The following is a 25,779-nucleotide window of genomic DNA, read 5'->3' on the forward strand; positions in this document are numbered from 1 at the left end:
ATATATTGCAGAAGTGTAAATGATACTTGAACTTCAAACTGGAAGTATCTCTCTACAGCTGGTCCATATACCCTGCTGCAGGCCAGGTGTTGGGTGTGAGATTGCCCTGGGAGAGAAAAACACCCCAGAAAAAATACTGTCCAGTGTGGGGACCACTGAAAGTCATGGACTGGATGAGAGAATTTCATGTGCACCTAGAGGCAAGTAAACTAATTAGGTTCTCTGAATTGATAACTTGTGCCTCAACACCCACCCACCCCTTCCCCAGAAATGATATTAAAGAACTGATCCAATCAGTTTCCTCCTTCTCTGGGAGCACAAAGCCGTGAGAAACCTTTGATAGGCTGGTTCATGCTTCTGCCACGGAGGCTGTGAATCCACAGAATTCTCTGGAGGGTAGGTGTGGGGCAGGCCTCTAAGTGTGTGTACTCTGCCTTTTCTGGACGTTACTCCCAAAAAGGTTAGGGAGATAAAACAGTAAAACCTGGTGGGGTTCAAGAGAGAGCAAACACCGACCCTGGGGAAGAAAGCTCATGCTGGCTGATTCTTTTAACTGCCCTAGTTATGAGAATTCTGACCCCTCTTCCTCTGTCATTTTTGGAGCATTTAATAGAAACATAATTCTCTTCCACCAAAGCATTATGTTATGGAAATGCGCATGAGATCAGAATGACAGCGGTTATGATTCGATGGCAATTCCCTTACAGTTTTGGTTAGGGATCTGAAAACCACAGCTAAAATATCCCATCTCTGGGAGAGTACACCTACTGGGCAGACTGTGAACTTTCTCAGCTGTCAGTCCCTCTGCTCACATCTGTCACATACACAGTGCTATAGCTGGGTTCTGAAGCATTCCCCAAATCTATGTAAGAAAGGCCTGGCCTCCAGCATGTGACAGTGTTGGACAGTAGAATGGCCTAGTTAGAGGAAGGAGCTCATTGGCAACATAAAATTGAAGAGGATATAGGTACCCTGGCTCCTTTTCAAGATGGTCATGAAGTGAACAGTCCTCTTTGTCACATGCTCTGGTCACAGGCCTAAACACACAGGGCCAAACCCTTAGAAACAAGCCAAAAAGCCTTTGCACTGCTTCAGTTGTCAGGGGTATTCTGTCATAGTGACAGAACTTAGAGTCAGCATCATCTGCAGATGCCCAGTGTACATCTCTCATACCTTGTATCTGGTCCAGCTTTAGAATGTACCCTGCCCACCCTTCCCACTTCTCTGCATCACTTTTTATACACTGAGACAAAGAAAATCCTAAGAGCATTGATGTCAGGGAGGAAAGATCTGAGACAGTGCAGTCCAGTGGTGGAAAAGCACCATGCTGGAAAACAGTTTGTAGCTATGTAGCTGGAGTCAGTGTTTGCTGGCTTCACTGCCTTGGCAGGAAGATAAATGGCCTAGAATACTCAACCCCTCTATGGAACATCTGACAACTACATCCCATCCCATTTGCCCAAAGTTTCAAAAAGCCAACTGTTCTACGTAATTCCCTCTGTTAAGATAAAATAGACCCAATACAGTCCATCATGAAAGGCAGTACGGGGGAGGAACCTGGAAGCAGGAACCGAAGCAGAGGCCATGGAGGAACACTGCTGACTGACTCACTCCATAACTCACTCCTTACTTCCCTGAGCACTGGGTACCTAGACTGTGTGGACACAGAGCACTCCATCTGATAGAAGTTCATATCCTTCAAGACCAGCACACGAGCACAGGTGTCACGGTAGGGTAAGGACATGGGGGGGGGGGTGCCTGTGACAGAGATGGAAATTCCAGCCACCTTGGGAAGTGAGCATGAATGCCTACATCCTGGACTACTGTCTCCACCCTATTTGGGTACTGCCCCATAGGGGCTGACCTGGTGACAAAATGTCCCCCTTCCAGACATTGTGATACAGGTCATAAAGACACCCCAGGATACCTACTATGTGTAGAACCTACTGAGGTTTTGAGCATAGAAACATCAACTGTTAAACTGGTTGCATATATAAGAAAAAGAATGTTGCATGGGAGGTCACTGCTGATAAACAGGGAGGGACCAAGATGAAGAATGGGCAGATGGTTCTGATTTCACAAGAGGGTTTACTGTGAATGTTCCCTGACACAGAACTCCGTGAGTGTTGCATAAGCAGCTCCCTTCCACCCTCACATCTCACAAGATGAGATTATCATTTCTCTTTTACAGCTCAAGATGCTGGGATACAAAGTGGCTGATGTACAACTCAAACTCCCATCAGTCAGCATGAGTCCAGAGCCCAGGCACAGGTCTCTCATGGTCCTTCCTGAGTTCACATGGAACTGTAGTGTATGGACAAAATGTGACACCAGAAAATGTTCCCAAATCAGGCAGGGAGGCATATGTGTCCTCACTTACTCATCTGCAATATGAGGGGCGGGTATATTCACATCTCTTCTCCAGGGATCAAGGAGTGACAGCCTTAGCCTGCTGCTGTCCTGTGAGAACTGGGGTATGCTTGCAAAAGATAACATCTAGAATTTTTTGGAAAGATGGCTCAGTGGGGAAAAATCCCGTGCTGCACAGAAGTGATACCCTACTTTCATCCCTAGACCCCACTGGAGAGTTGTCTGGATGACCTCTGGATGAGAATTCTCAAACCCTCGACGTCATATACACAGAGCCGCAGCACCAATGACTAGCGAGAAGGCTGAGGGTGCCATTGGGCTGTGAACCCAATGTGACTTTGATCAGACATCTCTTCCAGGGCAATGCCAGAGAAAACTACTTACAGAACAAGACTTCCTGTTTTTCATCTTTGGAGGGGAGGGTGGGCACACATGGACAATCTCAGGTGTGCCCATTATGTTAGTAGGTTCTGTGTATCAAATTGCCCTTCTCTCATAGAACCTCAGATTATATTCTATACTCTTAGCTTGGGTGATTTTGTTTTTATAAATGTTCATATAGACACACATACACACACACACACACATACACACACACACACACACACACTCACAGCTCTCATTATCCCCTTTATGGGTACACCCCCAGTGCCCTAACTTTTCTAAGTGCTACTTCCTAATGTTCCATTCTTCAAACAGTCAAATGCTGGGGACCAAGCCACCAATACACGTGTGCTCAGTATGCATTTCAAATGAAGCTATCACAGCTTTTATTATTCTTAGTTTCTATGACATAAGAAATGATTTAATATTTTTTTAAATAAATTGTATTGGCCTCTTCAGTATCTCAAATTCTGGGATTAAGGAAATATATTTATCATTATTTAAAAACATTTTTGATAAGGATTTCCTGGGGTTGAGATACAGCTTAGGATTGCCTGGATTGCCCAAGAATGTTTGAAGCCAGCAATGAAAAATAAATGATGGAAAGTAAACAGAATTGCCACATTACACAAATTCCAGAGGGGAAGGTTGTAGGGGTGAGACGGCACAGCATATACAGGCAACGTTAGGGAGATGAACGGACAACAAGGAAGTGGATACCTTCAGCATGGAGACTCATTCACACCATTGCTACTATTTCTTAGCATTCCTAGTATTACTGTGACACAGATAATCCTGTATTTAAACTTACAGCCAACTTCATCTTTAAATGATTGTTACAGGGTTGTGACCTAATCACGACAGTAAAAACTGTGCAGGCTCCTTTAAGAAATTTCTTGTCTTCAGTCTCAAAGTGTCCATCCATCTCAGAACGGTAGTGACACCAACCAAAATAAAGACAACTAAATAAAACAAAATCTAACTTATGACACAAATACTTAAAAATTTATTTGTCCCAAAAGACATCTCATGGTTTCTTCATGGCAGTTAATTCTTAAGAGCATACAAAGGCAGATAGTGACAATGGGTCCATCGCAGCTTTATTGAAAAATCCTGATTTCAGGTGAAATTGCATGACACTTGCATGTAAAAATGCAGTCCAGCCCTGACAGCAAACTAACTCACTTTCCTTGTTGGCTCAATCCTCCAGGCACCCATCAGATACCGAAGTCGGATAAAAAGGAGGTCTTTGCCCATTTGTAGCCAGCTCCAAAATGGAACTAACTTAGAACCTGCAATTAAAAATAAATTAAATTACATTGGAAGAAATATACAGCAGTTTAAAGTTGTATCCTAAAAGTGGCTGGGGCTGGGAGGTAGAGAGCAGTTTTCTACATGTGTGAATCCTGGGCATGTACACACACACACACACACACACACACACACACACACACACCACAAGGGGTGGGGGGAGGTCAGTTACCTTTGTGAACACCTAACATCTTAATTTTATTTAACTCTTTTTTTTGTTTGTTTTTTTAAGTATAAAGCTGAAGTGACTATCCTCTCAAAGCTAAGTCTATCAGTTCAAGGAAACTTGGGTGACTCTCATATGTGAACGTTTCAGATGCCAAGGGGAGAAGGGTTTGTGCGTGGAGAGAGTACTAGGAAGTGGTGGCAGCTCAGGAAAAGTACTAATTCCACAGAACACTATACACACGCACACAGAGGGCCTACAGGTGAGCACTCTCTCTCTTCTCCTTCCCGACAGCTCAGCTGAGGCAAGCCTTGGACTCACTAGTAGTCCAACTTGGCTCTTAACTTGTGACCCATCCTTGCCTCAACCTCACCCAGCAGCTACCAGCCTCAACAATGACAATAATACCTGTGTCCAGATAGCAGCTGTCCACAGCTCTGTCTTTGGTTGCAAGGGAACAGCAGTCTAACTGGATATATGGTTCCCAAGGTCACTGTCACTGGTGTGGTACCTACCAGTCAGTGAACATCTACCGGGAGGAAGGCTCAGTACTCATCACTTCTGGTTAAACTCCACCCTCAAAGCAGACCATCCTTACCACCCTGAGTACAAACAATTTTCTTCTGGATACATGGACACTAAAGCATTCTGGAGGCACATTCTCTATTGTTAATTGGGAACAAACTAGGAAGAACTCTAACTCCACAATTATCTCTGAGATGCAAATGAGCCAACAGCATATACCTGAAAATGATTTTAACCATCCCAAGGTTGTCCTCTTTGATTCTAGAATAGTGGTGTGAATTTGACAAGTTTCTATAAACACGCTGAAATTTGTAGGAGCCAGAGACACCTGAACTCAGGCACCACACATGCTACTGCATCAGGACTCCAAGAGAGGGGCTGGAGGCCAAGGGCACAGGGGAGGAGGCTGCAAAGGTCTCCAGCTGGTCACATCAACTGCCCCACACAGTGAGTTGTTTGAGTTTGTCCCAAGGCAAAAGCAGGAGAAAGTGGGAGCTCACAGGGCACACAGCACGACTGGAAAGGAGCCTGATACAAGTTTATAAAGATTTCACAGGGTTGAAGATTTCAGAGGCCTTTACATTTGGGGATCTAGGTGCACATACAGCTAACCCTCTGGAGACAGGACTGTTTGAGTCTGTGAATTCAAGACAAGCCTAAGCAGTGCAATGAGACCACACCTCAAAAGCAAGGGCATGTGGTCTGGATGGCTACAGCACTCATGGTCCCTCCTTAGCTCTGCACAGTGGTTTGTAAGTACTCAGCTAGTAACACTCAAGCGCCAGGACCTTGTCTACTAGTAGCTTGGGCCAGGAGGAAGTCCACCAAAGACTCAAAGAAGAGACTGGAAAACCATCAGGAGGAAATCCGATGGAACACAGGGGGCTCTGTGACGAGCTGGGGAGGCCTGGTGAAGGAGAGGGATGAAAGGGAGCCAGAAGATTCCCTCAGAAAACTGCACTGCCCAGCTAAGGACCAGCTATAAATAAACAGTACACTCACCCTCAATTTCAGTCCAGTTGACAGCAACTTCTGCTATTGGAATTTTAAGAAATTGTGCTATGTACAGCAGTTCTACATCAAATGCCCTGAAAGAGAAAATATATTGTTTATTTTAAAACAGACAAGTGGGGGCATCAATCAGATGTCTACCAGGGCAGATGGGAAGCTTCTATGTAAAACTGAAGGCCAGATCCCCAGAGGGTCAAATAAATGAGCACTGAGTGTATGGGAAGCTTCAAGGGGAACAAGATATGCACTGTTTAAATGAGAAATGCTGCCCAGGCTCCTGAAAGGGCCACTCCGGTCGCTTGCAGCTGCTTCTCCACTTTCTCCTCTCAGCCAGGGTCCCTGTTCCTTCCCTGGGCTGTCTTGGATAGAGTGGGTCTTGGCAGCTATTGAAGCCTACCTAGTCTGGAAGGCTCTGGTTGTGACAGGCAAGACCCACAGGGGTCACTCTGTCCCAACTTATGTTTACAGCCATGTCTAGCTTGGCTCCTTCCTTTCACACAGAACTAGATCTTCAGATACACTATTTTCATCATGAAAGCAAAGCGCCACAGGAAGGGCAGGGGTTGGGAGTACTGGGTAAGCCTTTGGGAACTGAGAATGATTAGCACAGGATGATAACCACAGAACAAAACCAGACACCTGTATTACAGACACCTACCGTACACTTCACCTATTTTAATCTGGGAAATTAAAGACTTTAAACACACACATATGATAATTTAAATTTTGACACTATAAGAGAATTTTTGGGAGTTTACCTGAAACCTATTTCTAGGGAAGATGACTGATCGTCAGAAACAAATCCACAAAAGCAGCAGAGACATCAAACATGGGCATATATTAGATAATTATGCAGCTACCCATCGGGAACAAGTTACACAGACCTTGTGACTAACACTCAGCAAGGATCCTTTTGGCAGTATTTTCCAGGCACTGACAATGTGCCAAGCACTTTGTAGTAGAATAGATTAGTAAATCAAGTCAGGAGGAATTTCTTCTTTTCTAGAGCTTTCTTCCTCCCCAGGGTCTCATGCACATAAGCCCTTTTCCAACTAAGTGGCATTCCCAGCCCCTCAAGAGCCTGTGCTTAGAGGAAAGCAATCAGACTTAAGTAATGACCCCAAGGAGAGAGAACGACAGGTGTGATGCCTGTAACAGTGCATGGCTGGGGAAGAAGAGAGACAGCAGGCAGCACCGCAATTACCTCTAAAGGTCATGGGAAACCATTGCACGATTTGAAGCACAAGTGTGAGTGTGATTACCAAGATCCCTGGGACTGCATGGTTGTGGAGACGGAGAGAAACCAATAGGCTGCAGCCATGGCTGGACACATGCAGGGCCGAATCAATGCCAGGGCTAGTTCAGGAGGCAGGAATGACAAGCATGTGAGGTAGGAGGGACAAGGTGGGGGAAGATGAAGGTAGCAACCACAGGGCTGGAGCTGAGGGCACAGGCAGGGTCAACCGACAGGGTCTGACAGAAGATAAGGAAAGGATGAACACACAAAAAAGAAATGGAAAAGACTAGGTCTGAAGAGGCAGGAGAGAGAGCTCTGCAATCAGAGAAACAGGCTGAGGAGAGAGATCCACCAACTGGAAAGGAACATGAGGGGAGGAGGGAGGCTTAAGGAGACAGAGTGTATTCTAGCCACACAGCTGACAATGCCTCTGCTTAGGTGAACATATAACATACGTGTCTATCTGGCTCCATTTGGATATTCGTCGTGAGACAACAGGGCTGTATCCTATTATCTGGATGCCTGATAGGAAGGCAGGCATGAGACATTCCAGTCAGAAACCTACCATCGTTCAATGTGCAGAGATGAGAAGGTCTGGGCTGCTGCTTCTCGGGTTAGTAATTTGAACCCGCACTGTGTGTCCCTGATTCCTTTGACACAAAGGAACCACACCAGGAAATGGAACCCATACATAAGAAGAGTACGGAAGTAAGAGCGCTAAAACAAAGACAAAAGAGAAATTATTTTTCCATTCTGGGAGACATTGAAAACAGCTACCCACATGTGGGCATTTAAGCATGCTGCTGACTAGGCACACCTCCAGTTTGGACAACAGGGGTTGGAGGCATAGCGAGCAGGATGCCGCTTCAAGAGCAGAACATCATGGGAGACTGTTTTCTGGGGCTGGAGTCTTGACAGCAGAAGTTCAGGACCTGAGGGGCCAGTTCTGCATTTACCTGTCTGTTTTTGTTTTTAAGTTATCATCAGTGTGACAACAAATAGAAAAGGTGTCCTCTGAACAGATCTGAGTCCTGGTTCCCAGGCTGACAGCAAGCTGGCTTTGAGTAAATTACAACGGGAATGGGTACCTTACAGAGTTAGTAGGAGAGTCAAGTAGAATTATGTCAAAGCTGTAAGCCATGTGCTTGGCCAGAGAGCAACAGAAGTCAGTAACAGTTTTTATAAAGAAGGCTGAGAGCTTCACTCTCAACTACAGCTCCACTTGTGACTGGGAGGGAAGGGATATCAGAGCCCCGACTATAAGAATATGAAGTCCTTCTCTGTCACTTCCTCTGCCATCAGTCATGTTCTGATCCAGATGGCTCCTAGCTTTCTAAGCATGTGGGGGTAGGGAAATCTCATCTTAAGACACTTTGGGAAGCTTACATCTGTCTTCTCAGTATCTTCCACATAAAATATTTTCAATAAATACAGAAAGACTAAACACCTCAAAGAGCAATTATGCTAAAGGGACAAACAGAAACCAAAAGATAGGAAAATGAGAATTAAAGGTGGAAAACACACATGCAAACTTCTGCTTGAGCAGTTTTCAACGTGATTTTCGTGAGCAGGGGAAAACATTTGAGGCTGCTTTGCTTGGTTGTAACAGAGCTTTGTTGTATTTCAGAATGCAGCTGTTTATTAAAAAGCAGAAGGCGAGGTATTCAGAGAAGCTTAATATGTTTTTCAAGATAGGGTTTCTCTTTGTGGCTCTGGCTGTCCTGGAACTCTCTCCATAGACCAAGCTGGCCTCAAATACACAAGAGATTGGCCTGCCTCTGCCTCCTGAGTGCTGGGATTAAAGGCATGCGCTACCACCACCCAACCTAATTTATCTGATTTCTAACACATACGTAAGCATAATAGGGGCCAGAGAGATGTCTCAGCAATTAAGAGCACTGGCTGCTCTTGAAGAAAACCTGGATTCAGTTCCCAGCACCCACGTGGTGATTGCAACCATCTGTAACTCCAGTTCCGGGGCATCTTATGCTCTCTTCTGACCTCTAAAGATACTTCATGATGCATGTACACGCAGGCAAAACACTTGTACATGCAAAATTAAAAATAGAGGAGAAAAAAAAAGCAAAATCTAGATAAACCACAAAGAAAATCTTGCTTTAATTTTTGAAACTTAACTTAAAAATTAGAAGATAGCAGCCAGGCGGTGGCATTGCACACCTTTAATCCCAGCACTCGGGAGGCAGAGTGTGAGCTCCAGGCCAGCCTGGTCTACAAAGCGAGTTCCAGGACAGGCTTCAAAACTATAGAGAGAAACCCTGTCTGGAAAAAAAATAGAATACACCTAAAATATATTGTGAGACAGACTTCAGTAGGTGAAGCTAACAAAGAAATGGAGTCTGTAAACTTGTGAAATGGATATTTAAAATATTAGGAAAGATTCTGTCTTAGAATTAATAATAGTATCCCCAAGGTCTATAAAGTGCAGGAAGTCAAGAGAAATATAAAACTTACTGGTAATTTCATTTTGTTAAAAACTAAAGGCATCAGGGGCTGGAGAGATGGCTCAGCGATTAAGAGCACTGACTGTTCTTCCAGAGGTCCTGAGTTCAATTCCCGGCAACCACACCGTGACTCACAACCACCTTGAATGAGATCTGGTGCCCTCTGCTGGCATGCAGACAGAAGACTGTATACATAATAAATAAATAAAATCTTTAAAAAAAAAAAAAAAAACTAAAGGCATCAAATAAATGCCAAAGTATTCTACTCCTGAATGCTTTTAAGTGATAAACTCCACAGGCACCCACAAAGAAACTAAATAAAGCATTCTATCCCCGCCTTGCCTGTCTTCTGGGAGAGTAGCAACAGATGGAATGATATTGAGGACATAGTAAAACACAGAAAAGATGCATTCAGATACTATTCTGTAAGCCATTCAACCTGCTATTTGACATCTTAATTCTTTGATAATTTTTCCACTGTCCTCAGACTGGTCCCCATGGCTTATGTTATGTGTAGTGAGTGTAGAGGAAAAATAGAAGGCTGTGCTGTCACTCCTCAACTAGATGCCTCGTGCCTCCTGGAAACAGCTTTCCATAAGGTAGGTGTAGCTCTCTAATGATCTGAACAGCATTCCCACTGAGTGGCAGGCAACTCCTACTTGCCAGTGAGTAGATCAGGTCATCCTCTGCATAATGAGCCAGAAGCCCTGAATCAACTAGGTTGAAAGGTGAAGAAATGGATATAGAACAAGACATATTATAAATATGTAGACCTGGGAGAGTCCTAATCATGTCTCTGCCTTCAGAGTGCTGGGAGTCCCACTGTGCCCAGCTTCGACTAATGGAAGTTCTAAATAAAGAGAATTTACAGCCTTAAAAATAAAACCAAAGGGCTGAGGATGCAGCTTAGTGGTGCAGTGCTGGCCTAGAGCACACAAGGCCCTGGCTCTGAGTCTCAGTACTGTGGAAAACAAAGGGTCATCCCAAGAAACACAGCGCAGCAGCGTGTAGTACTGCAGGAGACAAAGGGTCATCCCAAAACACACAGCCCAGCAGTGTGCAGGGCTTCTCTCTCCTCCTGATTCCTCCTTTCTCATTCTCTACTTTCTTTCACTAAATAGATTAGCTCCTGCCACATAATGCTTCATATTAAAAAAAAAAGATTTACTTTAATTTTATGTATATGAGTGCTCTGTCTGCATATATGTCTCTGTACCATAAACATACAGTTCCAGAAAAATGTGCTAGATTCCCTGGAACAGGAGCTGCAGATGGTTGTGAACCACCATGTTAGGGCTGGGAACTGATTCCAGATCTTCTACAAGAACAGCCAGTGCTCATGCTTCATAGTTTAAAGATTTACTCAGAATTCCTTAAATTAATGTCAACCTATTTCCATTTGCAAAGCAAATTTTGTTCTTTTTGCAGATAATTATGCTATGTTCACAGCATCATCCTCATGTCATATAATACAATACTTCACACACACCCTCACGACAGTCTGTATTATCAGTCTCCTGGCTGGGATCAGTTTCCTGCTGGGATATAGTTACATTTCCCATTGTTGAACTCAGGACCCCACTTCCTCAGCAATGTGCTAACCCTCCTGGACACATACTTTTTCCTTCCTTTCTCCCATGTATAAAGATGTCAATCAAGTCACACTTGCCAATCTCTCAGCTTTCTATATTAAATGTCTAGGATAGTGATATTCTCCATGCTTGACAAATTAACCTTTTCAAACACAAATGAGAAATGCATGGGACTTAGAATACTAAGTAGATATTGAAATCGTTTAGAGTTGGAGAGATGGCTCAGTGGTTAAGAGCACTGGTTGCTTTTGCAGTAGTCTTGGGTTCTATTCCCAGCAGCCACACTGTGGTACACAAACATCTATAACTCCAACTCCAGGGATCTAGTGCCCTCTTTTGTAAAAGCAGTCATGCATATAGTACATAGACACACATGCAGGCAGAACGTTCATATACATAAAATAAAAATTAAGAAAATCTTATAAGAAAGGTTTATTTCTGAAAAATGAGTGTCTAGGGAAACTCTTGTCTGAGTCCCCTTCCAGCTTCAAGAGCTGTCTCTCTGCTTCCCAGTGAAGTTTGTTACCTTGACTTCAGCAAAGGACAGTTTGGCTTCTACTCTTGTGAGGGTTTGCAACTTTGCTGTCAATGTCTCGACAGAGTTTAAACTCTCCTCCTACCTTGTTTCAGAATCATGGAGGGGAGGCATTCAATTTTATTTTAATAATTCTAGAACTAGTGTGCACAAAAGTAACCTGTGACCTGCTGAGAGGCAGGTCCTGGTCTTATCCTAGAGTCTGACTCAGAGGGATGGGGTTGGCCTACAATCACACACTATAAATCCCTCCCCAGGTAATGGGCCACAAGGACACTGGCTTTTCTCTATTCTCAGTGAAGAACCACTGTGAACTTGATGACTATTGGATTTGACACTCAATATCTCATTTTAAAGTGGAAAAACCCTGACTTTGATTACACACACACACACACACACACACACACACACACACACACACCTCCTCACTGAAATGTTCTAGCCTTTGAATTGCTCTGGCTTTTTTAGTTTGATCTACAAAAGAGCAGCCTCCACCTGCAGTCTTTGTATCTTTATAAAAGGAACTGTCATGAGCCTGACAATTTTCAGTTAAATGATTTCTATATAGACATGAAACACAAAATATTTAAACGCTGAACAAACAAAACTATATTTATACTCTGAAGAAAACTTATCATAAACACTTGGGACTAGGAATATTTCAGAGTTTGTATTTTTTTTTCATACTTTAGAGTATTTTGTAAATGCACACACACACACACACACACACACACACACACACACAAACACAGAGTGAGAGAGAAAGAGAAAGAGAGAGAGAGAGGGAGAGAGAGAGAGAGAGAGAGAGAGAGAGAGAGAGAGAGAGAGAATTTTAAAACAAATTTTTGTTTGTTAAAGCCTGTCTTGGTCCAATGACACCCTCTGTATCTTAGAAACAACCCTGAGAACTTTTCATCCTAAAGTGAAGCCTCACTCCTCCCGTGTACACTTATGCTAAACTTCCATAAACTCCAATGAAATTGATAGGAAGCTCGTTTTTTTGAGAGAAAACACAGGAATCCACTTCTTGTCAGATGTGTATGTGTATGTAAAAGGGGGTTAAAGGTTAACAAGCTACTGTCCATGGCAGCTTGGGAAAGCCTCACCTGAGCAATTGATTCTTTCTCCAAATGGGCTCGAGACCCACAAGCAATGGCCATTTGATCCTGAGGAAAAAGCAACAGCATCACTCTTTTTAATATTAAAGTATCACATAAATGCACCCATAATTAATGCAAATGCCTCATCTTTATAAACACTTTGAAAAAATAACACTAATATTTGTAAAGTCTATTGAGGGGTTCAGACAGCACAGTCTGGAGACAGCTAGTTATACTTATTTAGAGGACTCTGGTGGGTATGGTGGCACATACCATTAATATCAGCACTTGGGAGACAGAGGCAGATGGATCGCTGTGGGTTCAAGGCCAGCCTGGTCTACATAATGAGAACCTGTCTCTAAAGAAAAAGGAAGTTCAACTGTAGGTAAATTCTGTCTTTGCTTTTGAGCCCTGTGCCCCTGACTGTCACTCAATGAGTTCTTATACTCACAGGCCATGGCTGGAGAGCACTCAGTCCCTTTTCTAGTTTTTCAACATCTGGAAACTTTGTGGCTCCATCAGCATCAGCCATGAGGATCTTCTCTCCTCGAGAACTGAATACACCCTGAATTCAAAAATTCCAGGAGAAAGAAAGTTGATTAGAACTAAGTTCAAGCTCAATAGCATTTCAATTCATCCTGTTTTAAGACACCTAAGAATGGAATATTAGGTATAATACGGCAGAAGGGGCCAAAGTTCATGGCTATGCAGATAGGAAATCCCCACTTGTATCAACTGTCCATTTCATTGTTGCAAAAAGTTTCACACTCCTCCTAATACCCTGGAAACCATCAAGTCTGAATACAATGGACTTGCAGGGGGAAAGGAAGTCCTCAACACTAACAGAGAAAGCAGGTCACACATCACACCACCTATGTGCCCATTTTAGTGAGTCAGTGCTCATGTGACTTGAGGCAACTTGAGCAACACATAAAGAACCTGGCCCCAAACAGAAATAACACACATGCCCTGGGTGTGGCTCTGTGCATAGTAATCCCCACTCAGGAGGAGGAGGCAGGAGGGTTCCCACACTGAGGCCACACATTCTTGAGAAGTACACAGTGAAATGTGACTTTTCTTTATTATGCTGCCTTAAGGATTTTAAATTGGTTGCTGAATAGAGCAAAGTGTCACTAACTTCAGGTTCAACTCTTTTTACTGTCCTTGGGGCAACTGACACTAGGTAAAATCAATTTGGTGATTAGTACAAACTGTAAAATACAGTAAAATATTTGCATTATTTTACAAGGTAATTAATTTCTGTGGTGTGACCAAGTAACATGACAGCTCTGTCAACACTCAACGCTGGCGGCAGAAGTGACTCCTGTACGATGGGGGAGTCACTTCTGTATGCTGTGAATGTGTTTCTCTTATTGCTGGATGAATATAGCTGTTTTGGCCAATGGACAGACAGGATGTAACTAGACGAGAAGTAAAGGCAGGGGCTACCAGATTAGGAGAATTCGGGGAGGAGGAACAACAGAGAAGCAGTTGCCAGGGAGACGTCATGTAGCCACTGGGAAAACAGGACACTGGGCATTCTCCAGTAAGCCAAGACCTCGTAGAGACATATAGATGAATAGAAATGGGTTAATAATTAAGAGAGAGCTAGCCAATAAGAAGCCTGACCCATCAGCCAAACAGTTTATAATTAATACACGCCTCTGTGTGTTTATTTGGGACTAAAGGGCTGAAGGACTGCTTGGGAAAGAAACTTCGGTCTACACATGTGCATGTGCACAGGGCTCTTACCACAGATCCTTTCCTAGGGCTGGCCCCTCCTCAGCATGCCTCCATCTCCCTCAGACCCACCTGGTAGGTCTGACTGGTAGTATCTGCCCTGCATCCTCTCCTTTTCTGTCTTGTCACACCACAGTGCAAATAAATTAACCCTCATTCAACACTGCACTGGATGAGGGATAACGACTTTTCTCAAGTTTACTCTGGGTTAAGTCTAGAGACACCCAGGGAACAGTATGAGGAGGACAAGAGGGGACAGTGTGTGTGTGTGTGTGTGGGGACTGTGAATAGTTTACATCATCTCAATGTATGAAAATGTCTAGTGAAACATTATTTTCTACAACATATGCTATTAGCTTTCAAAAGATTTAATTTTATTTTACATGTATGAGTGCTTTGCCTGCATGTATATGTATGTACCACATATATAAAGTACAGACAGAGGCCAGACAAGTATACTGGATTCCCTGGAATTGGAGTTACAGATGGTTGTAAGCCACCATGCGAGTACTCGGGAGTCCTCTGCAAGAACAGTCAGTGCTCTTAATTGCTGGGCCATTTCTGTCCTTGTGTGAGCAATCACTCTAGCCTCAGCAAAGAGGACATGGCACTCTACACAAACATGTCATCTAGTGTATTACAAGCAGAGTATGAACCTTATACTTTATCATATCAAATATATAAAGTGGTGATAACTTCAAACACTGATATTTGATATGTGTTATTATTAGCTGAAAAAGATGCTATCAAAACCCCTCATATTTGAAACAAAATGTGAGTTATTACCATCCTAACGGCACCACCTTTCCCTCGGTTCTGCACCAGCGTTATCACGCGTACTTTGTCACTTCCGTATTTCTGGGAGTATTTGAAAGCCACCTGTTGATGATATAAAGGACAGAATACAGTTAGCTTGGAGAGTGATGTCAGGGATGTGAGTTATTCCGATGTGATCAGAACATGCTACACCCATGTACTGAAATCCCACATTGTGCCCCATAAACATATACAGCTAGCATCTGTCAGTCAGGATATACATAATCAATACAAACGAAAGGTGAGCATTAACTCAGAGTCCACAAGTCACACAGATGGGGATTTTTCACTGGGTTTTTCACAGACACCACCACTGCAGCTCATCCTTCTTATGACAGCTGGGCCTTTGGCATTTCCATGGGGCATTCTCTTGAGTGTTAAGTGACACTGGAAGACACGGCCCACTGTGGGTGGCACCATTCTCCAGGCCTGAACACTATGACTGAAGAGAACTAGCAAGCAGGCAGGCAGTGTGGGTGTACTTGTCTCTCTCTGCCCCTGCTGTGGATGTGACCTGACCATCTGACTCAAGCTCCCACTTTTGTGACTTCCCTGCAGTGTGAGCCCCTGCTCCCTGAAGTTGCTTCTTTGCTCAGGGTGTTTTATTAGCAGTGACAGAGTGAGGATGGGACAGGAAGCAATGAGCACAGCTTGGGTTCCTCCAGCAAGTAGACTTAAGCCACATGTCCTAAGTGACTCCAAGTTCCCTATGGAGCAGCATTCTAAAAGCACACACACTTGCCTTTGAAGTCTGGTCTTGACTGCCATCGTCAACTACTATCACCTCGTAAGTGAACTTAGAGTCCTGTTTCTGCAAGAAGCAAAAATAATCTTAATTTGGCAAAATTATGATAGGGATTAATAAAGCTATAATAGTATATCAAATTTTCTTCAACATTTAAGCGTGTGTATGTGTGTGTAGGGATGATCTTGGTGCACATACGGAGGTCAGAGGACAACTTCTGGGGGTCGGCTCTCTCCTACTATGTAAATTACAGGGTTCAAACTCAGATGGTCAGGCTTGGCAGCAGGGCTCTTCACCTGGTGAGCCACCATGCTAGCCTGTATAACTGTAATTTTAAAAATTCTTTTCTTTCAAATTTAATTTAAAAGTGTACATGTGCACTGGGTGTGCACACTCACACATGTGGGCACCCACATACATGGAGATTAGAGGACAACTTGCAGGAGTTGGTTCTCTCCTTCCACTGTGGGTTCTCAGGAATTGAACAAAGGTCTTCAGGCTTGCACAGCAAGTGCCTTTACATGCTAAGACATCTTCCCAGCCCTAAAAAGTTATAATTTAAACAACGGGTGTTCTAATGTTTCTAGGGACACTTGCAGACAATAATACGCAAACCACATGAAATTAAAAAAGGAACAGGACAGATGATGGGTAGACACCTGTTCCAACCACATGAGTGGAGGAGGCATGCATCTGTGACACTAAGGCAAGCTGGGAAGGGGCCATGTCTGAGAAAGAGGTCCGTGAGGTCAGACGTCACAGGGAGTTTGGACCTGGGCACCATTCCTCAGCCATACAGCCTTGCATGTATATTTAAATGTGAATAACCCAATATTGGTGACTCTCTGCTGAGGGCTGGATTATAGTATTTTGTTTTTATGCGATGAGTTTATAACTTAAAATTTTTAATACTGTAATGTTTCGCTTAATCCATGTGAATTCACTTGAGAAACAAAAGTTCTCCAGACTAGGTTATAAAGACTCCAGTGGATCTCTATACATGAATATACACACACACATACACCTCCTTTTAAAGATGTCACAGAAGTGAGCCTGCACACATTCACTGGCACATAGTCTATACTAGATCACCAAGGAAGAGAGTTAGAAGGTGGGGGGTATGACAGACAAAAGCCTGCTTCGTGGTCTGCCTCTGGAGTAGCATGCTGCACACCTGGCCTGCCTCGCTGGCCTGCCTCCACCACACATCTAGCTGGGATCAACAACTGGTAACCTGCTTTAGCTTTACCTAGAGATGTGACATTGAAAGAGAAGTGTGATACCTGTCTCTTTTCTAGGTAGTTCAGAGCTTCATCCATCATCACAGGCACTAAAGGGAAAAAATATTTTACAGATTGCTTTTGAAAATGAGTTAGCTAGCCCAGCATACTCCACTTACATAGGGAGTGTGCCTGTCATCTACCAAAACCCTCTGAGATGTCACTCAGGCCATTCTCTCTCAGATTGTCCCTTGTTCTCATCATAGGACTTTTCTAGAAAACTTCAATCCTTCTAGAAGTTTCCCCTCTTCCCAATCACAGCTGCCAACCATGCACTCCTCTCAGCAACTGCAAACACTGCAGGATTTTTCTTCCCAAAGGACTCATTAGGAAATGAACTCAAATAGAACTTACACCGTTTCTCTTCATTGTAGGAAGGCACAACAACAGACAGCTGTTTGGTAGGTGAGTCCCAGATGCTGGGTAATATTTCCTTCTGGCCTTTGGCATTGAGGAAGAATTTCTCTTCTTCATGTTGGTGATATGGTGGCATTTTTGTAGCAGTTATAAATGCAATAACAGAAACCTAAAGGTAGATGTTAAAAGCTGGTTACAATGTCCTCTTTTCACATTTGCTGTACTAAAAACATTATTGTTTGCACATTTAAATTTTTATTGATGATCTTTGGGAGAATATGTAGACTCAGGTTTGACTCTTTAACAGTGTTCGGGAGATTATGCTGTTATATGGCAGCCAGCCCCTAACCAGCCCCTAATGAACTGAGACTGTCCTTGGCCCCATTAGTAATGTGCTAAATGCTTTAGGAGGCCTCTTAGCCACCTTAGTCCCTGGGGCCTCTTCTATGCCAAATACAAAAGTCAATACCGGAAGCTTAGCCCACTCTTGCAAATGGATAGCACAGTACCATTTCCTGCATGCATATGACAGGTCAAATCCATTTGGCAGCAGTAACATAGGAGGACCAAACTGATTCAGTCTATGATGAAAAAGTCCCTTGGAGCCCCACAGCAGGGACTATAATGCATAAGAATGTATTCTGATATTTATCTTTAATTTGAATTGAGAACACAGTATCTTCTGGAGTAACTTATAAGACTTCTAGGCTTCTGGAGCTGAAGCAGTTAAGAGCACTGGCTGCTCTTGCAGGGAACCCAGGTTTGGTTCCCAGTACCCACATTGGCTGCTCACAACCATCCATAACTCTAGTTCCAAGGGATCTGGTAGCCTTTTCTAGCCTCTGAGGACACTAGGCATGCACATATTGCATATACATCCATACATTCAGGCAAAAGCACTCATACACACAAAATAAAAATAAATATTATTAAACAAACTTGTGGGTGCCTTTTACATGCACCTGGGAGGCTGGCTTTGGAAATGAGCCATAATTTGTATCACCATTCTCATTGGAGAACTTTATTTGAAAATAAGCAACACATGCTTGTAATTCTACCCAATTCTACTTGGATGACTATCTCTAGTATCCCATTGTGTGTACTGATGAGTATGCGCACAGGGACAGCAGCCACACTGATAGTTATGAGTCCTCCTAGGAGCCAGTGCTCAAGAGCATTGGCTGCTCTTGCAGAAGACCCAGTTCAGGTCCCAGCACCCACGTGGAGACTCACAACTAATTGCTTGTAAGTACAGTTCTGGGGACCCAATGTCTCTGGCTTCTGCATGTGCATGTACACACACACACTTAAAAAAATAAAATCTTAAAAAAAAAAAAAGAAAGAAAAGAGTTCGGCTATGCACTCTATTGTACAGATTGTGACTTCTAAATTCAGTTTTCCAAGAGAGCAATCTTGGAAAACAATTAAGCCAGATCTGGGGTGGGAAGATTTATGTTAACACAGCATATCATACAGAAAGCAGAATTTATCTGTAACCACGATCGAGGGATACATGGAATGGGACAGGTGGGTCACTGGAAGTGCTTTTCAGACCTGTGAGAAAGGGACAGCAGCATCAAAAGGATGATCATTGCAGTGGCTGGAAACATGGAGAGAAAAAAAATGAAGTCTATAATAATACAAGAATAAAAGCTGGCCATCGTTTTAAGACACCAGGGAAACATCTCAGCATCTTAAAGACTTGAGCTTCCAGATGTAAAAGGTGTTTCAGGTGACTGGGAACTTTTCATAAAAACAAACAAAACCCCACGCCCATCAAAAAGACTCACGAGCATTTAATAAATCTCCAGATCCTACAATAATTTTGGAAGGCAGACCAACTTAAAGACGCTTGGGGAGGCAGTCTGTGAGATCCACACTGGCAAACTCAGAGTGCTTAAACTGACAGGGTATTTGGAACCACAGAAACACTAGTTAGGTTTTAAAGAGTTGGAATTACCTTACGGCATCACGGTTTTAAAGTGGGTCCCGACAGAAATAAACGCTGATGACTTAGCGCTGAAATAGTATTTGGATTTGTTTTTAAATGATTTTAACAAGTGGGACACGGTGGAAAGAATGGCAGTGGGTGGATGGACAACGAGATGAGTTTCGAGATCCAGAGCACTGCACACCAAGTGTAACCTGAGTGCAGTAATATAAGGGGACCTCTACCACTTCAAGCCAGTGGCATCTAACAGTCCACACAACCTCATCGTGCATGCACTGGTCTAAATCTGTGCCACAGTTCCAAAGTAAGAGGACCTCAACTCAGAATTGTGCAACAAAATCCAGACTTGTTCTAAACCTGTAAAAAAAGGCATTTTTAAAAGAGAGAGCTCCTGGCTCACCCAGACACAGCAGCAAAGTCACCAGGCTACACCATTCTTAAGACTGTGCATGTACACGTATGGCAAAGCGGCAGAGGCCTTCCAGGCCAACCACCGAGCCACCTAGTCAATACCAAGGAAGCTTTTCAGAAACTCCGTTTACTGAATTAGTGGCAGGCTCTTTCGAAACTATGTGGCAGAATTCTGTTGGCTAATCTGACCTCTTCTATGTATCAGCAAGATCCTGAAACGTTTCTATAAGAATGGGAAAGAAAGGCTAAGGTGCTTGATTCCGGGTCAAAACCTGGCCTAAAGGACAAGAATGAGATTTGGGCCTGTCTCGTGCTCACCCACCATCCCTAGTCGCCCAGATCCACTGCAGCACATGGCACACCGGAGCTCAGGAAAGTAGAGTCTGGAGGCCCAAGAGGAAGGCTAGGGGATGACAGGCTGGGTAGCCAGGGTTTCAGGCTCAGGGGCCCGGAGAAGTTGAGTGGACACAAGGTTCCAAAGGGGAAACAAAGGGCCAAGATTTCAGGGGATCTGGGTGCAAGAGGCCCGAAAACGAGTGGGAAGGGCGGAGGGGGAAGCCCGCAGCACGGGACTCCACCACGGTCTCACCAAAATGAGCGCGGCGGCCGCCAGTGCCACGACGAGCCCCGCCAGCTGCAGCAGCAGCGAAGCCATCCCGCAGCTCCACACTTGCGGAAGCGCCGCGCGACGCCGCGTCCCGCCCGCCCCGCCCCGCCCCGCCCAACTGGAGAGGCCTTGCTGGCTCAAGGCCGCCGCCCGCAGCGACACCTCGCGGCCGCGCCCCGCTACGGCAGGAACACGAATGCATCCTCAGCGCCCTCGCGCGGCTACACCGAGGATCGCAGGGTCCCAATGGGACATCTGGGAATTGATGGCGCTACCAGCTTCACACACACATGCTGTGCCATGCAGCCATTTCTAAGGCTGCCTGGCGCCGGGGATTCTTTTAGAGTCTCCCCGTTTAATAGCGCGCGAGTGTATGCACACGTACGCACAGGCCCGTGGGGGCAGGGTCGTGGGACCCAGGGAGCTGGTGTCACCGGCGGTTGTGACAGTACTGACCCGGCTCTCCCCAAGAGGCCTGGACCTAACCAGGCGCTCGTGGGTCGCCCGGGCGAGCCGGAGCTGCTGTTCATGCTGGGTTCCCGGGAACACAGCAGCCTCCACGGAGGGAGGGGCTTCTCTAACCCAGGAGTCCTCCAAGCCTCCTGGGCTGGAGACGCCTGCAGAGGGAAGAGCGCAGGCGCGGCGGGCTGCGCAGGCGCGGTGCGGGCGGAAGAAGGCAGCCAGGTTCAATTGAGTGTCTGCTCGTGCACAGAAGGCGCAGCCAAATATCACCCATCATGATGAGGTATTGGTTGACTTTCACCGGTTCTGTCCTGTAGAGAAGGAAGATATAAACTAATATTTTACTGTGTGGTGTGTCAAGAAATAATTTAATTGGAGATATGGGTAATAAAAGCATGACACTCTCACCTGATCTGAGATGGGATGGGAAGTTCTTGTGAAATACTCCCTAATGGTATCTCCCTCCCAGCCACATCAAAGGACTGGAAAATGACTTCAGACCAAACTGTATCAATCAGACTTCCAGCAAATTTTCTACCCAGTATTAGGAACTTACTGTTCTTTCCTTGGAGAGCTGACTGAAATGTATCATAATAATTAAGGATGTGCACTGCACCACCCAACTCCACCCACCTCCTCCTCCTCCTCATTGCCAGCCCTCCCCTCTATTCCAGCAGACTCCATAGACACAGGCACAACCCACACCAGTTAGAAGAATAGGTGAGTGTCTGGCCTCCCAGCTGAACTGCCCCAACCTCCATACCCTAAGCTCCAGGGCACAACCCGTGCCCTTCCCCCTCTCATCTCAGCAACAGCAAGGCAGCTGGGCCCTGCCCCTAATTCTAGTGAGACTCCACTACTCTGGTGCAGTCCCCAGCAGCAGTCTAGCAGGTGAGAGATCTGCCTGAAGGCTGCACCACCACCACCACCACCACCACCACCCACTGGATTCGGTTCTTCCAAGACACACTCCACACACATCCTCCCATGGCCTGCCCTAACAGCAACTCCACACACCTCATTCTTCCAAGGCCAGCCCTACCCAAAACTCCAGCAGACTCCATAGACACAGGCACAACCCATACCAGTTGAAAGAACAGACTCCACAATCACAGGTACAGCCCACACCAGTCAGAAGAACAGGAGGATACACTGGATCAAGGCACCCAAACCCCCACAAACAGCTGAGCCAGCCCTACTAGACCTGAAGACCTGCCAGTCACCAGAACCCTTGGCCATTCAGCCAGAAGACAAAAAAGGAATCAGATAATAAAAGAAAAAACACCCATCCAACCAAGATAGCACAAGAATCAACACCCAGACATTAATAGTGGGAGCTTCAACACCCCACTTTCACCAATGGACAGATCTGCCAGACAGAAACTTAACAGAGAAATAATGGAACTAATAGTTGTTAGGACTAAAATGGACCTAACAGACATGTACAGAACATGTCTTCAAAACAAAAGAATATACCTTCTCGGGGGCTGGAGAGATAGCTCAGTGGTTAAGAGCACTGCCTGCTCTTCCAAAGGTCCAGAGTTCAATTCCCAGCAACCACATGGTGGCTCACAACCATCTGTAATAAGATTTGGTGCCCTCTTCTGGCATGCAGACATACATGCAGACAGAACACTGTACACATAATAAATAAATAAATCTTTAAAAAAAGAAGAATATACCTTCTCAGCACCACATGGAACCTTCTCCAAAATTGACTATATACTCAACATGGAACCTTCTCCAATTTGACCATATATCTGGCTATAAAGCAAGTCTCAATAGATTAAAAAAAATTGTAATGACCCCCTGTATTTTCTAGACCACCATGAATTAAACGTGGGTTCAACAACAACAGAAAGCCTAAAAACTCATAGAAACTGAACAACTCACTACTGAATTACCACTGGATCCAGGAAGAAATAATAAATTTAAAAATTTCCTAGAATTTAATGAAAATGAATGTACAACATACTCAAACTTATGGGACACAAAGCAGTGCCAAGAGGAAAGTTCATAGCACTCAGTGGCTTCATGAAGAATTTGGAGAGATGTCATACTAGTGGCTTAACAGCATACTTGAAAGCTCTGGAACTAAAAGAAGCAGACACACCTAAGAGGACTAGACAGCAGAAAATAATCAAACAGGGCTGAAATCAATAAAAATAGAAACAGAACAATACAAAGAATTGATAAAGCAAAATGTTGGTTCTTTGAGAAAATCAACAAAATAGATAAACCCTTATCCAAACTAACTAAAAGGCAGAGAGAGGACATCCAAGTTAACAAAATCAGGACCAAAAAGGGTGACATAGACTCTGAGGGAATCCAGAGAATCATTGGGTCAATTTGCTGGTACTTTTCTGAATTAGTATTCATTGTATACTCAAAAATACAAAGTTACTAAGGAAGAAGAAATGACTACCATTAAGTGGGAAGGAGGAAGTGGTAGCTTGCTAATAACATTTTCTGTACCATTGCACTGGATTTATATCTTTTATCTAGTGGATATATTTGCTTTGCCTGTAAGAACAGCTATTTGGTACCTTAGCGATGCTATTCACCCATGCAGAATTTCAGGGACCTTGAATCCAACTGCTTTCTCCACAGAGTCTGTATCTAACCCACATCTCAGGAGTGAGATGCAGTTTCTTTTGAAAGCACCAGTTTCTATTTTTCTGGCTACCAGAAGCTCTGTAACTACACACTGCTTCACTCCAGAAAATAAAGAGCTACAAAGCAAAATTAATAAAACTGCATAATTGAAAACTTTTATTCATCTAAAATCAATAGTAAACATTTAATTACAAGTTGTTGACTTTTGTACTATGCATATTATGTACAGTAGTGATTTGGGGTTGCAAAATGATTCAGTTTTGTGTGTATAGAGTATAAACATGCAAAATATATTAAAACCAAAGGTACACGCTCCTTTAACATTATAGAATTGGTCATTAGTTCATAAATGCCAATATAAATGCATTGACTCAAACTTCTATGTTCTGTCAGTCACTTACACTGGGATTTTATATATTATACTCTCTTTCTTATTCATTGTAAAATATTTGACATGCAGTGGTACTCTTCATGAAAACAATCTTCCAGGAGATTTCTCTTCGTGATTTGGTCACTTATCCATGACAGTCTTTCAATGCAAGACCAGTTTCAATGGAAAATAATAGTGTCTCCGATTTGAAATGTAAGTCAGCCCCCTCCACAGTCTTCTGAGCCATTTGTAAGAAGTGTCTCTCCATGCATTCCAAGAAGGAAATAATGGGGCATCTAGTCATACTCACTTTGAAGTAGGTACTGTAGTGGATCTTTTCCTTTTGGCTTGTAGGAATTCATTCATATTTTATATTAAGTCAATCAATTGATTAAGAGGATTTATCAGTATTTATTTACTTGGTTCATTGTTGGTATGCTGTTAATGGTGGTAAAATGCTGATAGGAGAATGTCTTAACTGTTGACATTATATGTAATTGATCCAATAAAATCAAAATCAACTTGATGGCCTCTTTTTCTTACAGACATTAAATCTCAAGCATGTGGCATTTAATTTTCAAATAAAAATAATGAGAGAAGTTTCACTAACCACTCATTGGCATTTAAAGTAATATCTTCATTTGGCAAATACAACACATTTTTTCCAAATCAAGACAAATAAGATATCTTCTAGTAAATTATTAATTAGGAAGAGAGGGGACCTCACTTTTTATCAACAAGAAAAAATTCCCTATACCATATTTCATATGAGCCCTGTAAAACAACAAATTATTCTTTCTGTGTTCAATCAGCATTACCAAATTTAAGTTACAGAATTTCCCAGATATGAGTGATTTAAGTTAATATAAACAAACCAGTGATATTTTTCATTATAATTAGAGGAAGAAAATGAAGGATGGAGGGGGAAATAACAAAACAAAACAAAACACACGTTGTTTGAATTTTAGCATGAAGACTTGTTGTCTGGCAAGGAGAGGGGAGAAAGTGTTAAGGGCCAGGAATTATGGGAAGCAAAATACAGTGCCTCGCTAGAGGAATAATTAATCATTCTGCCTGACTCTTTAGCATGGCTTAAGGTGACCCTGCCTTCTTGGTGGTGTTTCCTTGGTGGGATGATTTAGCAGGTCCAGAAAGAAGGTTAAGTGTTCACTCAGGACAGAGGCTCTGTCCACTGGACCAGGGGTTTTTCTTAACGACCTTCTATTGCTCTTCTAAGAAGATACAGTAAGCTCTTCTACACTCACCTCTGGATAAATGCTAAACATCATCTCAAGATTTATTCACTGATTTGCTGTTAATCTTCTTAATAAAATAAAACTTGTGTTCAAGGATATTGATCTCCTTTCTCAAATTTACCAATAGTTAGAAGAATCAGCAAGATAGTGAGGGTGACCTGGACCTGATGGTGTGAGAGCAGGAGAACTAGGCCCATTGTTTGCTGTTTGGTACAATGGGTGAGCTAACCTAGGCATTTTTGGAGAGCTCACCTGGGTGTGAGGGAAAGCTGGCAGGCTGACCCAGCTACCACCCAGGCCCAGAACAAAACTGTCAGGTAGTCCACCCCAAGACTGGAAGGAGACAAACCTACAGATCCAAAGCTACAGGATCTCCATGACACAAGGCAACAATAGAATATCCAAGAGGAGTCCTTGAGTGCCCAGTATTGAGGGTGTATCAAAAGCCAGATATCTTAAACCAGACCAATGATTC

At 43.7% G+C, this 25,779-nt stretch overlaps 1 protein-coding gene across 5 annotated transcripts; it reads right to left on the bottom strand.

Annotated features, from left to right (window-relative positions):
* Positions 1-3,733: 3,733 nt before the first annotated feature.
* On the bottom strand, positions 3,734-20,648 carry Alg5 (ALG5 dolichyl-phosphate beta-glucosyltransferase). Of its 5 annotated transcripts, XM_027394982.2 has the most exons (11): positions 20,583-20,597; positions 19,592-19,650; positions 17,629-17,800; positions 17,278-17,324; positions 15,992-16,060; positions 15,220-15,312; positions 13,145-13,258; positions 12,700-12,759; positions 7,570-7,721; positions 5,759-5,844; positions 3,734-4,046 (listed from the first exon to the last, which is right to left on the bottom strand). In XM_027394982.2, the coding sequence occupies exons 3-11, from the start codon at positions 17,765-17,767 to the stop codon at positions 3,931-3,933; spliced, it is 876 nt and encodes a 291-aa protein (XP_027250783.1). In that variant the 5' UTR covers positions 17,768-17,800; positions 19,592-19,650; positions 20,583-20,597; the 3' UTR covers positions 3,734-3,930. The 5 variants fall into 5 exon arrangements, with proteins under 5 accessions (XP_027250783.1, XP_027250780.1, XP_027250781.1 ...); XM_027394979.2 differs by lacking the exon at positions 19,592-19,650 and having other exon boundaries at positions 20,583-20,648; XM_027394980.2 differs by lacking the exons at positions 19,592-19,650; positions 20,583-20,597 and adding an exon at positions 20,316-20,553.
* Positions 20,649-25,779: the final 5,131 nt, after the last annotated feature.

The sequence above is a fragment of the Cricetulus griseus genome, assembly GCF_003668045.3.
Source record: "Cricetulus griseus strain 17A/GY chromosome 1 unlocalized genomic scaffold, alternate assembly CriGri-PICRH-1.0 chr1_0, whole genome shotgun sequence".
In the NCBI taxonomy this organism is placed as follows: domain Eukaryota; kingdom Metazoa; phylum Chordata; class Mammalia; order Rodentia; family Cricetidae; genus Cricetulus; species Cricetulus griseus.

Coding starts and splice junctions, on each gene's coding strand:
- Alg5 (XM_027394979.2), bottom strand. CDS start 20,648: ATGGCTTCGCTGCTGCTGCAGCTGGCGGGGCTCGTCGTGGCACTGGCG. Junction 17,325..17,628: donor CTACAATGAAGAGAAACGGT/GTAAGTTCTATT, acceptor TTTTCCCTTTAG/TGCCTGTGATGATGGATGAA. Junction 12,760..13,144: donor GTGCTCTCCAGCCATGGCCT/GTGAGTATAAGA, acceptor CTTTTTCCTCAG/GATCAAATGGCCATTGCTTG.